Source organism: Aegilops tauschii, chromosome 1, assembly GCF_002575655.3.
Source record: "Aegilops tauschii subsp. strangulata cultivar AL8/78 chromosome 1, Aet v6.0, whole genome shotgun sequence".
NCBI classification, from domain to species: domain Eukaryota; kingdom Viridiplantae; phylum Streptophyta; class Magnoliopsida; order Poales; family Poaceae; genus Aegilops; species Aegilops tauschii.
In genome coordinates this window covers 342,215,658-342,229,015 of record NC_053035.3, presented here as the reverse complement: position 1 = coordinate 342,229,015, position 13,358 = coordinate 342,215,658, and the positions used below count along the sequence as shown (strand labels likewise).

Below are 13,358 nucleotides of genomic sequence, written 5' to 3'. Positions count from 1 at the left end.
TTTTCTGTCAAACGGATATCGATCCTTAATTCGGCCACCCGTGCCCACATTAAAGCTCGGGGGCTACTGGGCTTCGCGCTTATCATTTACAAACATTAAGGGGCACATCGATCCCCTGATCTGGTGTTGCCACCCGACCAGTGGCTCGGGCGATACTGCATTGCCTATTTAATGCAGAAAATTCATAATGACCAGTGTTCGGCTTGACCGAGCTATGGGCAAACGCGTCTTCGGACAACAATAGGTACCATCGGGAACCTATCCGGCATCAAGATAATATATTACGACGACTTCTGAAGACCTTCTCTCAAGGGCCCGTCTGTCGATCACTATTTCCTCCAATATATTACACCGCGTTTCTATTCCAAAGTTTGCTGCAGAGCTAGGAGTTGATCCTCAGGCCGATTTTGTGAATCGACCTGAGTCTCAGGGGCTACTGGGATCAGCGGTTTGATTTTATCCTTCAGGTACATCCTGGATATTAGGTCAGCACGCACCTTGAGGGCTACTGGCTATACATCTCGTCAGCAAACAAATTGCACCAATCGGAAATGAAATCCGCAAACAATCAGCCCACGGCCAAGGTAGTGCACCACCTCGGATGCAGTCTGGCATAAAGCTCGGATACAGATGGTTGGCTCCTTAGAGGGCATTTCCAGCATTAAGCTCGGCTAAACTCCTTTGACATTTTTGAGCCAAGGTGATCTATGACACCCCGGATACAGTCTGGCGTTGGAGCTCGGATGTAGTCTAGCGTTGGAGCTCGGACACAAGAGGACACCGCCGCACGGGAACAATTTCAAGCCCGGGTGTGGCGTAAAAAATTACAAGGCATTGATAAAGGCCGAAAACTTAAAGGTCTCCTCGGATGCCCGATGTGTGCACTCTTCGGATTCAGCTCGGCGATCCTCAATCAAAGATGGGAATGATTTGTCGAACCAGTTTTCAAGACCGGCGTCCGAAGATGAAGAACAGTTCGGAAGAACCGAGGAGCATCCCCAACTTGAAGACCGGTTCAGGGGGCTACTGACGGTGTCCTGGACTAGGGGGTACTCACCACGTCGTCTCCCGATCAGTGGGATTGGGCCGAGGACCTCCATGGCCGTTCACTCATGGGCCAGTTCGGACAGCCGATGCATACACGAGGAAGATTCCACAATACTTAGTGATCAAGACAAGGACTCCTCTCCACCAACGTGTTCGACTAGGACTCTTGTTATCCTAGGCCTCTGGTACATTATATAAGCCGGGGCCAGGCTAGTCGATAGAGGATCATGACATTACTCATCATACCTCTAGGGTTTAGACCACAACTAATGATCTCGGGGTAGATCAACTCTGTTATCATATACATCGAATACAATCAAAAGCAGCATGTAGGGTATTATCTCTTCGAGAGAGCCCGAAGCTGGGTAAAAACACGGTGTCCCTCGTCTCCTGTTACCCATCGATCCTAAGACACATAACTTGGGACCCCCTACCCGAGATCTGCCGGTTTTGACACCGACAGATATATCTCTACCCCAGTGTGTATCAAACTCCAAAATTGACCCTTCGAAGCATCATTAATGTAGATTATTTTTCAGTAAAATGCGACATTCCAGGCGAATAGCAAGACATTTTTTGTTTGCAAAAATGTTAAATAGCAAGTCCCACACTTTGTTTAAGAGCATCTACAGTCGGATACACCAAATCTGACAGCTCAAACGCCCGCGGATGCGCCCAGACGCGTCCGCAGACAGTGACCAACACCTCAAATTACCGTTTCCACAACGGATACCTCAATTACAAATCCATAAAATTCCATGCACGTAGAACCTTTTCTTGATCCATGTATGACGACTGACTGCGTCCCCTCGGAGTGTTGGTGCGATCACCGGTGAGGTAGAGTAGGACATGGGACACGCACCGGCTCACGAGACTCGAGGATCACTGTTTTCCATGCCTTACCGTTCCTCGTCGGAGCCCGTCGCCTGCACGTCGCCGGTTAATGTGAGGTCGAAGATGGATCCGTCATGGTCGGTGGCTGACACATTCACCACAATGCGGTTGCGGCGCCTGGGGTTGCCGGTCACCCGTATCGACGCTGGAGAATGCGACTCTACCTCGTTGACGTCTGCCGCGGCTTCCCGCACCCTCTACATCACACGGCGGGCATGTCCCTCAATAACTTCAATGAACGGGCCACCGAAGGCCTCTGAGTCAGCTCGCCAATGAAGGGGTTGCGCCTCCGTAATCACATTCGGGATGCTAGACAGAGTGCACCGATTCTGGCGAGGCAGCGGCACACGCCTCACACCAGATCCAAGCACACTTGGGCGGACGTTATGGATTCCTGCCGGATCGAGTCCGAACGATGTGGGGCATTCTCATCGCGGGCATGGCTGAGCAATGCAGACGACCATCTCCTCCTCAGGCCTGACTGATGAGGTCCCAGTCTGCAGATCAGGTGACGGAGGACTCGGATCCACTACCAGCCATGCCGGAGAACACCGAAGATCGCTAAAAGGAGCTTGTCGGCGTAGTGGAGTGGGTAGGGTTTGGTCCGGGGAGCAGATGGGGATGAATATATGTGGGTCGGTGGGCGGTGTGGGTCAGGTCCGACGTGACGGACGCGTCTGGGCCTCGCCATATCCGCCTAGATTTGGGTTGGATATGAGGATTGTCGGTCAGCCCGGGCATTTGTGGTCGGTACAAAGCATCCGTCTGGGTCATTTTTCTTTTTGATCGGTCATTGACGGGCCGTCTGTCCGAGTGTATAAGGACATCTTCAATGGTGTAAGGGGCTGTTTGGTTCTAGGCCTAGGAGTGCCACACTTTGCCATACAATGTTTGCCAAACTTGCCTAAGGTTAGTTCTTCAAAATGAGAGCCACAAGTTGGCAAGCCTTAGGGAATCTTGCCATACTTTTTGAGTGTATGTGATGTGGGACCATTAAGTTTGCCAAAGCTTGCCACACCTAAGGTTAGGCAAGTTTGACCAACTTAGGTGTGTGTTTGGTTCAAGCCACATCTTAGGCAAGCCACACTATGGTCCCACATCACATACACATAAAAAGTGTGGCAAGATTCCCTAAGTTTGCCAAAGCTTGCCACGCCTAGGCAAGTTTGACCAACTTAGGTGTGTGTTTGGTTCAAGCCACATCTTAAGCAAGTCACATTATGGTCCCACATCACATACACACAAAAAGTGTGGCAAGGTTCCCTTAGGTTTGCCAACTTGTGGCTCTCATTTTAAAGAACTAACCTCAGGCAAGTTTGGCAAACATTGTATGGCAAAGTGTGGCACTCCTAGGCCTAGAACCAAACAACCCCTTAGTCTCAAACCAAACAGCCCCTAAGATAGTCGTTGGTAGACTTTGCCACATAGGATTTTTTATGCTGTGTCACACAATAAATGAGAAAGAGAGTAAGGTTGTACATGAATCAACAGCCCTTGCATAAGCTCCAATGTAGAATAAGATAACACCTTATTTATTATCTTACATCTTATTAGTAAACTAGTAGATACAACCAATTGAAGTAGTTGTATGTTAAACAAATAAACAAAACCATTGAAGATGCCCTAAGATTTGAGGCGCCCCGGCGTACATGCTCTAAGTGTGCGCGTGTGGTGCTTATCTTGGTCGCACCACATCTTTCTAAAAAATTATTACCTTCGTCCGGAAATACTTGTCATCGAAATGGATAAAAAGAGGTGTATCTAGAACTAAAATGCATTTAGATACATCCTCTTTTATTCATCTTGATGACAAGTATTTTCGGACGGAGGGGTACCTGCGTTGGTCTGAGTTTTCCCGGGTAATAACCACGTCGACAGCCGCAGAGAATCAAGCACTTCCACCGCAAAATCACCAACAGATTCCCCTCGCAGTGTGTCAGTGTCCTCGTGCGTCCCACAGCCAACGGATTTCAACCCCACGGCGTCCAATCACCGTGCCACCACTGCCCCATCGCCACCTCCCCCTTCCCCGTACCCGCGTACCACCACCACCACCACCACCACCGTAGCCTAGCCAGCGCAGTGCAGACGGCCGCCGCGACCTCAACCTAAAAGGCAAGCAGTGCAGCGCAGCGCCGCACACAGCCCAGCCCCAGCTAGCTGCTGCTAGCGATCACAGCACAGCGCAGAGCGCAGAGGCAGAGCCGCACGCGTAACAAACCGCACCAGCAGCTCCGGGGAAAAAGGCCTCAGCGAGAAAAGTGAAGGAGGAAAACAAAAAAAACCAACGCCTCCCCTCCTCCTCCCACACCACCTCCTTCCTCCCCTCTCTCTCCATTCCTCGCCCTCTCCCACTTCCTCTCGATCTCTCTCCCAGCTCGCCAGCCGCTTCCTCCCCTCCCAAACCCCTCCCCGCGCCTGGATCCCGCGTGCTCCCGCCTACCCTCGCCGCCTCTCCGGCGGCCTCCTTCGAGCGTGCTCCAGCCGAGGGACGAGTCGGACCCCATTGGCGCGGGCCGCCGTAGGCGTCGGGGGCGTGGCGAGGCGGGTCTCCGGGGTGCGGGGCGCGATGAGGAGGGCCGTGGGCTGACGCCGATGATGTCGGACGCCTCGTCGGATCTCGGCGGCGGAAGGGCCGGGCCCGTGGAGCGCGACATCGAGCAGGTGAGCGGCCCCGATCCCCCCGCTCGAATCGCTGCGGAATTCCCGGTCCTCGCGCGGTCGGGAGACCCGGGTAGTTGGATGTAGATGCATTTCTGTTCTCCGTGTGTTTGTGTGCTCCTGCGTGTGTGGTGCCCAATTCTGCATCGCCGGTGGCCGCAGCTGTCCCCGGTGATTGAACGGCCCGTAATTCGGGGAAACTAAGTATGGAGATTCAGCTGTGCTACAGCCAGAGCTGTAACTTTTGGCGTCTTGGGTTGGAGATGTCCCAAGGGATATTGATTTGCCAGTGACCACTTTTTTGGCAGCTGGTTGTTAGGTTGTTTGCTACTAGTTGCTACGCTTCTCATCGAATTGGCTCATGGGCAGCTCTTTTGATCTAACAGGGAGTAGTATGTTAGAATTGCACCCCACCTTTTTTGTGTCTTCATTTTTGTTGTGCGCAAAGTATTGAGCTCTGTTACGTGAGTATCCTTTCAGAGGTTGGGCCAATGGCGAGTTGGATCAGTACTGTATTCCATGTTCTTATTACTGACAGATAATTGCCCCGTGATGGGGTTAGTAAAATTCCTTGCCCCTTTATCGAGATTGCTTTATCCTCCGAGCATATGCCTGACATAGTGAAGAATACGGATACGAAATGCAGCTGTTCTGATCCTACGATATATCAAACACGCATACGCTCATGCATAGTCGAGTGAAGCCAAATTTCCCCTATGGCATTTTGTGTTTTTTCACCAACTGAAAGCACATATCTCTTGTGGGAATTGTTGGTTCATGTGGCATATATTGATACATGACATCTTGGCACATCCTTCCATGTTCATTGTTTATCTGTTCTATTGTGTATCGAGAAGTTTGAATACTAGTCTGATCCTCTCTCAATCTTAATTGATTGATATTGCAGTCCCATAATTTGTCATTCCTTTTCCATTTCTACACTATATGGCACCGCTTGAAATGCCAGTTAAAATTGAAAACGGCAATGGGCACATTTGAACGTGTTTGATTGTTCAATGGTGTTTTAAGGCTTCTCCTTTGACATACTATAAAATTACCACTATTTGGCAGGATAGTATTTTTAGACGCTAGTTACTGATGCTTGATACAACCTTATTCCCATTGTTACCGCAGGCCATCACTGCTCTCAAGAAAGGAGCATACCTGCTGAAGTATGGACGTAGAGGGAAGCCGAAATTTTGTCCCTTCAGGCTTTCCAATGTGAGTTTATTAATTTGCTCCATCACAGAATTTTCAAGTCCTTTATGTTTGCCCCATCTCATTTATGAATATCTTTGGCACTCCTTTTGCTCCTCCAGGATGAATCCATATTGATTTGGTTCTCAGGGAAAGAGGAGAAGCAACTAAGATTGAGTCATGTGTCCAGAATAATTCCTGGACAGCGAACTGTGAGTTGCTACTTCAACAAAACCCAATTTTGGGAGACAGATTTGATGGATACTATGCTCTACTGTTACGATTCATAATATTGGCTGAAGCAACTATATTTCATTTTGCTCGTTTACTCCTGGTGCTAGCTCCTGAATATTCCATGGGGCTTTCTTCAGCTTTTACCATGATGTGATTCTTCTTCGTTTTAGAGAGAGAGAGAGCTTGCTGCTAATTTATTTTCACTGTGCTTGATTCCACTAATTCACCAGTAGTTCCTATAGATACAAAGCATTTATGATCCAACATTGATAAAACTTTATGGCAAGAAGAGATAGCATCATTCTTTCCTGCAAAAATTAAGTTGAATAAACTTCTCAAGGTCCACTTATGAGATCATCTTCTGCGCTCAGATATTTAGCGAGGATGTTCTACTATTCTGAATTGCTGCAAAGCTGTCCTGATATAGTACTTTTTTTGTGATACAGGCGATTTTTCAGAGGTATCCACGACCTGAGAAGGAATGCCAGTCATTTTCTCTCATATCCCATGATAGATCATTGGACATTGTAAGTCATGCCAATCATTCATGTGTGATGTAACATGTTCGCTTGTTTGCCAACTTTGTTGCATGCTAAATTCGTTTGTTAGTCTATATCACCAGCTAATCAATTTGGTAATTTGGTTTTGTCATGAAAAACAGATATGCAAAGATAAAGATGAAGCTGAAGTGTGGTTTGCTGGGCTAAAAACACTGATATCACGTAGTCACCAAAGAAAATGGAGAACAGAATCAAGAAGTGATATGCTTTCCTCTGGTACAACTAGTCCAAGAACTTACACGAGAAGGAGCTCTCCCTTGAGTTCTCCTTTCAGTAGCAATGATAGTGTCCACAAGGTATTTCCCGCCATCCACCCAGCTCATCCATCTTCTCAACACTCTCTTGTTGTGTGCCGGTCAGGCTGCACTGATCAACCCAAACTCTTCCTCCTTCATGTACTTTGATCTTTTCCATTTTTGTGTTTGATGCTACTGGCTTAAGACTTCTTTTCTGAGAAATCTCTGGCTTAAGATTTGAACAGCCACCAAACTTGAGTTGGCAGCCATGATACCCATGTTGTATTTTATGGTCTGTACATTCTATATCACATACTGGTTTGTGGCAGCAAAATAAAAATAAATAGAAGTATTTTTTCCTTGATGAAGTCAAAATATATGAAATAATATCTGTGTTCAAGCATGGCAGATCATGCTATTCCCATTTTATTTCTGCTGTCTACATCAATTATTATAAAAAACAATCTTTAACAATTGAACTGCAACAGGATGGCAGCGAAAATTATCGACTCCGGAGTCCATATGGGAGTCCACCAAAGGTTGGCTTGGACAAGGCCTTCTCTGACATTGTATCATATGCAGCCCCACCTAGGCCCTTCTTCCCATCGGATTCTAATGTTGGATCAGTTCACTCTGTGTCTTCTGGGCACTCAGATAACACAAATGGGAACTCGAGGGGCATCCCAATGGATGCTTTCCGAGTTAGTTTATCAAGTGCTGTCAGTTCATCAAGTCATGGTTCTGGTCATGATGATGGCGATGCTCTAGGTGATGTTTTCATTTGGGGAGAGGGAACTGGGGAGGGAATTCTTGGTGGTGGCAATTCAAGGGTTGGAAGTTCCTCGGGTGCAAAGATGGATTGTCTTGTACCGAAGCCATTGGAGTTTGCTGGAAGGCTTGATGTGCAGAACATTTCATGTGGAGGAAGGCATGCTACACTTGTCACTAAGCAGGGAGAGGTCTACTCTTGGGGTGAGGAGTCAGGTGGGCGTCTTGGTCATGGTGTGGACTGTGACGTGCCCCAGCCAAAACTTATCGATGCTCTTGCTCATATGAACATTGAGCTAGTAGCATGTGGTGAGTACCATACTTGCGCAGTCACGCTCTCTGGAGATTTGTACACATGGGGAAATGGCACCTTTAATTTTGGACTTTCAGGTCATGGGAATGAAGTCAGTCATTGGATGCCCAAAAGGCTCAATGGACCATTAGAAGGCGTACATGTTTCGTCTATTTCATGTGGCCCTTGGCACACAGCTGTAGTAACATCTGCAGGGCAGCTATTCACATTTGGAGATGGCTCTTTTGGAGTTCTAGGTCATGGAGATCGTCAGAGTATTTCGGTACCAAGGGAGGTGGAATCCCTGAAAGGGCTACGGACTGTTCGGGCAGCTTGTGGTGTGTGGCACACAGCCGCCGTTGTTGAAGTTATGGTTGGGAATTCAAGTTCCAGCAATTGTTCTTCTGGCAAGATATTTACATGGGGTGATGGTGATAAAGGTCGTTTGGGACATGGTGACAAAGAAACAAGACTTGTCCCAACGTGTGTGGCTTCTTTGGTTGAGCCTAACTTTTGCCAAGTAGCTTGTGGTCATTGTTTCACGGTGGCACTAACAACCTCAGGGCATGTGTACACAATGGGAAGTTCTGTCTATGGTCAGCTTGGAAATCCACAAGCAGATGGCATGGTTCCTGCGCGTGTTGAAGGAAAGCTACATAAAAACTTCGTGGAGGAGATTTCATGTGGCGCTTATCATGTTGCTGTCTTGACTTCCAGGACAGAGGTGTATACATGGGGTAAAGGTGCTAATGGCCGGTTAGGACATGGTGATACTGATGATAGGAATTCTCCTACACTAGTTGAAGCTCTGAAAGATAAGCAAGTCAGGAGTGTTGTTTGTGGAATTAACTTCACTGCAGCAATATGCATTCACAAGTGGGTGTCTGGAGTTGACCAGTCCATGTGTTCTGGATGTCGCTTGCCGTTTAACTTGAGGAGAAAACGGCATAATTGCTACAACTGTGCTCTTGTATTTTGTCATTCCTGCAGCAGTAAGAAATCTCTGAAGGCTTCATTAGCACCAAACCCAAACAAGCCTTACCGTGTCTGTGATAGCTGCTACGGTAAACTTAATAAGGGACCTGAGACAGATAGGTATTCTTCAGCAAAGCGCGGAGCTATCTTACAAGGGTTCAATGATTCTATCAATGATGATTCGGAGACAAGGTCAAATGTCCAATTGTCTAGATTGTCATCAATGGAATCTTTCAAGAACATGGATAGCAGATATTCAAAGAAAAATAAGAAGTTTGAGTTTAATAGCAGCCGTGTTTCCCCTATTCCAAATGGCAGCTCTCACTGGAGCGGGCTCAACATTTCTAAATCTTTTGGCTCATCAAAGAAATTTTTCTCAGCGTCTGTTCCTGGATCAAGAATTGCTTCTAGGGCAACGTCACCTGTCTCAAGAAGAACAAGCCCTCCTCGATCTACAACTCCAACACCTACCTTGGGTGGTCTAACATCTCCTAGAGTTGTTGTAGATGGTACAAAGCCAATAAAGGACAGTGTAAGCCAAGAGGTTATACATTTGAGATCTCAGGTACAGATCTTGACGTTCTCTCTATTCAATCAGTATTTCTAACTTGTCTCCATTATAAGTAAGTAGTATGATTGTATGCATTATTGGTCACCATTCTCTAATAACTTGATGAAGCAGTCATATGAAACCGTTAACTTCTAAATGGAATCTCAAAATATCTGACATAATGACAGTAAACAAGTTTGTACACACCTGTTTTTCCTTCTGCTCTCTTTATTTTATGACCGGCCCAGTGTCCAGTCGCTGTAGGAAGGTAGAAAGATATTCATGGAACTGATCATTATTATGACAGTAGTTTTCTATGCAGTTAACTAATATATTCACGGAATAAAATACTACACTGATAGATCATCAAACTCCCCTATTTGTTTAATGTGAGAGTTTGCTTACCTGTGGAGGTTCTAATCAAGTTCAATATTTCAGGTGGAAAATCTTACTCGGAAGTCCCACCTACTGGAAGTTGAATTGGAGAGAACAACTAAACAGTTAAAGGAAGCTATTTCCATTGCAGGGGAGGAAACTGCAAAGTGCAAAGCTGCAAAAGAAGTAATCAAGTCGCTCACTGCACAAGTAAGATTCCTTATCTGTGAGGATGTTGTTTTCTTATATTTCAGCCAGAACCTACTGTAAAAACATCCATAGATTAAATATAAGTACATTTTTTTCACCAAATCTGATGAAATTGAATGGCTAAAAACCAAGAACTCTGTAGATTGGTCAAAGTCAGTGTGCTTCCTTTGACGGGATCCAAGCAGCTCATAACTCTTCTTGGTTTTGAGCCTGTGACTTATCTAAATGATGTTCATGTACTATGGAGCGAAATAAGGCAACCATACTACTTTAGTGGAGTTGCAAAGGGTGCAGACAAAAGAAGTGGTCTGGAGATGTTGTTTTTATTAACAAACAACTAGCATGACATGATGATTTAAAACTTGAATGATGATACAGTCTAACATGTGAACAATCATTTTTTCTACCATAGTTGAAGGGTATGGCAGAGAAGCTACCTGAAGGAGCAGGAGCAGGAGCAGGGGCAGGGGTGGTTAAGCACAGTAGACTGCCACCACTTTCTGGAGTGCCTGTTAATGATATATCAATGGCAACTGAGAATTTAGGTAGCCCAAGAAATTCAGGAGAGCCATATTTGAACGGGTCTAATGGGTTGATTGTTTCTAATGGACCAAGTTCAGTTAGAAATAAGACTCACCTGGAAGTTGGCAAGAATGGAACCAGACAGCCCGATTCAGACTCTAAGCCTGATTCTGAATGGGTAGAGCAAGATGAACCAGGGGTCTACATCACCCTTACGGCCCTACCTGGAGGGGCTAGAGATCTTAGGAGGGTACGGTTCAGGTAAATTCCTTCATTCCCATTCAAAATGCAACTATAAATCAGCTGAAGGACTTGTCTATTGGACGTTTATGGGCACATTATTTATACATTTGATTAGTGTAGACTGTCAGACAATGTTCAGCACTTTGTTAATTTGATGTGAGGTAGTATAGCAAATGACCTTTTTTCTGGTCTATCGTATAAGATTCTTTAGTTATTCGGAACAAATTGTTCTTCTGTGTAGGTGTAGCTGTATGACAACCTGTTTAATTATGAAGTTATTCACAGATTAATTATATACTCCCTCTGTTCACTTTTGTAAGACTTTTTAGACATTTAAGACAGCACCTACAACAGTTCAATTTCAGCTGTCTTAAAAGACTTACAAAAGTGAACAGAGGGAGTAACTAATTCTAGATATAAGAATTTGTATTTGTATTTTTATAGGACTGATTTTCGTACACATTTTTTGTCTGCTGGACATGAAGGATCAAAGAAAAATTGTAATGATTTTGTAAAGTCAACTCTACCGCTTAGAAACTGGGACGTGTCTAGGTGGCAGCCGTTGGCTCATTAGTAGCTGTGAGCAAACAGCGCGAGCAAACACCACTTAAAATGAAAGCACCGCCCCCCACCTGACAAAAAAGGAAAACGTGTCTGGTCCTCCAGTGGATATTTTTCCACACACAACCCCCCCCCCCCCCCCCCCCCATGTATAAAGCCTGTCCAATTAATTTCAATACAGTTATTTTAAAAAGCTGTAACATTCGAACCAAGCGTGGAATTAAGATCCGTTTTCACCCATAGTTTCCTCGCAAGTTGCTCTCCGAAACTAGATCCCATATTGGTACCTTTTGACAGACTTTTACCAGAAACAATTTTAGTGCTACTATAGGAAGCAACTTTAGTGCTTTAGTGCTATAAGAAGCAACTTCCTGTTTTGTGAAAGTTGCCTATCGCTAATAATTAGCTGCATGCAGTATTGTAGAAGCTGTCTACCATGGTTTCTGAGTTGCCTATCTAGGAAACCAAGCAGTTCACAGTTTATGAAGTTGTCTTCCGGTGATGTTCCATCACTGTGAAAGTTGCATACTATGGTTTCCGGTAATGCTGAATTGCCTACCATTGCTAATTAGTTGCATATAGCACTGTTAAAAGTTGGCGATGTTGCTAAGTTGCCTACCCCTCTACCTAAGTTGCTTACCGTACTAAAAATTACTGTAGGCAACTTAGCATAATGTTAGGCTAGTCACTAGTCATGGTAGACAGCTTGGAGAAAACGCCAGGCTACCTGGCAGTCATGGTAGCCATCTCAGGGCAAACATTATGCTAACTGGCACTGAAAGTTGTTTCCAATAGCACGAAAGTTGCTTCTGGAGAGAAGTTCATCGAAACATATGAAAATGAGATCAAAGGCCCAACAGTGAAAATGATCGTAATTCCAATATTTGGTCCAAAAGTTATAGCATTTTGAAATTTCGAAAAGTGGAATTGATCTACCAAAATAGTAATGCATGTGGTACAGCATGGGCAGGACTGCAGGTGCTTTTTCCTTGCATGTGCCAATCATCTTTTGCTATTTTAGGTAAAAAAGGGAATCAACTTTGGTGTGGGCTCTATATGTATAGCCAAAAAGTACAGCTGCACTTCTAAGAATTAGGGTAGAAACTAATGTTCTGTTGAGATTTTGTGCTATTTAAAAGCTTATTGTAATTTCTGGAGTTTGATCTTTGCTGCTTTTCACTCATTTCTATTTCTCGCGTGCAGCCGGAAGCGTTTCAGCGAGACGCAAGCAGAGCAATGGTGGCAAGAGAACCGGGCAAGGGTATACGAGCTGTATAACGTTCGTGTGGTGGACAAATCGGTCACCAGTATTGATAGTGATGTACCTCACTGACATAGAGCATGCGATTGGTTGCGAGGTTATTTAGGGCCTGAAAGAAAGAGGGCTGCTGTTTGGAAAATGTGGGCTTGCATTTTCTTTTACACCCTCTTCCTCCTTTTTCTTGTGTGGAAAGTAGATTGCCCAAGGAGAAGTGATGTAAATGGTTCGTGGCAGCCGGCTAATCTGCCCTGTAAATGCATAAGCAAGCACACCAATTTAGAGTTTGTTCTTCCTAATTTTCCATTGATCCACGAATATATAGGTCCAACAGCCGAGCCAGAGATAACGGGTGCAGAACATTTTGGATGCTAATTGTAGATTGAGATGCGAAGTAGCCATGCAAGAGTTAAGCTTTATTTTCATTGTGCTGCATTTTTGAATTTCTACCATCCTGCCTGCCTGCTTTTTGTTTCATCCAGTTTCCTCGCAAACTGCACAGGTTTACAGTGTGCTTTCCAGTTATACGAGTCCTCGAAAAAAAAAATCTGGTTGTGTGGAGTAGATGCAGATCAGGCTATGGGCATTCTCTTCTCGCTACCATTTTTTCCCGTGGAGACGAAAGGAGTGCATTTGTTCGTCCACCCGTTGCTTGGCGGTGATGGATGTTTCCCGTTGCTTGCATTTTACCGACGATGGCTGGCATACGCTGATGCTCTGCGATTTTGCTGAGTGTCTTGTCGTCGACAACATAATCTGGGTGTAGCCAGGAGTC

At 45.5% G+C, this 13,358-nt stretch overlaps 1 protein-coding gene across 1 annotated transcript; it reads left to right on the top strand.

The window, feature by feature from the left end:
- The first annotated feature begins 3,940 nt into the window (after positions 1–3,940).
- On the top strand, positions 3,941–13,008 carry LOC109733680 (PH, RCC1 and FYVE domains-containing protein 1). The gene is made up of 9 exons (XM_073497733.1): positions 3,941–4,605; positions 5,737–5,823; positions 5,922–6,011; positions 6,480–6,560; positions 6,695–6,889; positions 7,318–9,429; positions 9,853–9,999; positions 10,412–10,782; positions 12,529–13,008. The coding sequence occupies exons 1-9, from the start codon at positions 4,537–4,539 to the stop codon at positions 12,656–12,658; spliced, it is 3,282 nt and encodes a 1,093-aa protein (XP_073353834.1). The 5' UTR covers positions 3,941–4,536; the 3' UTR covers positions 12,659–13,008.
- Positions 13,009–13,358: the final 350 nt, after the last annotated feature.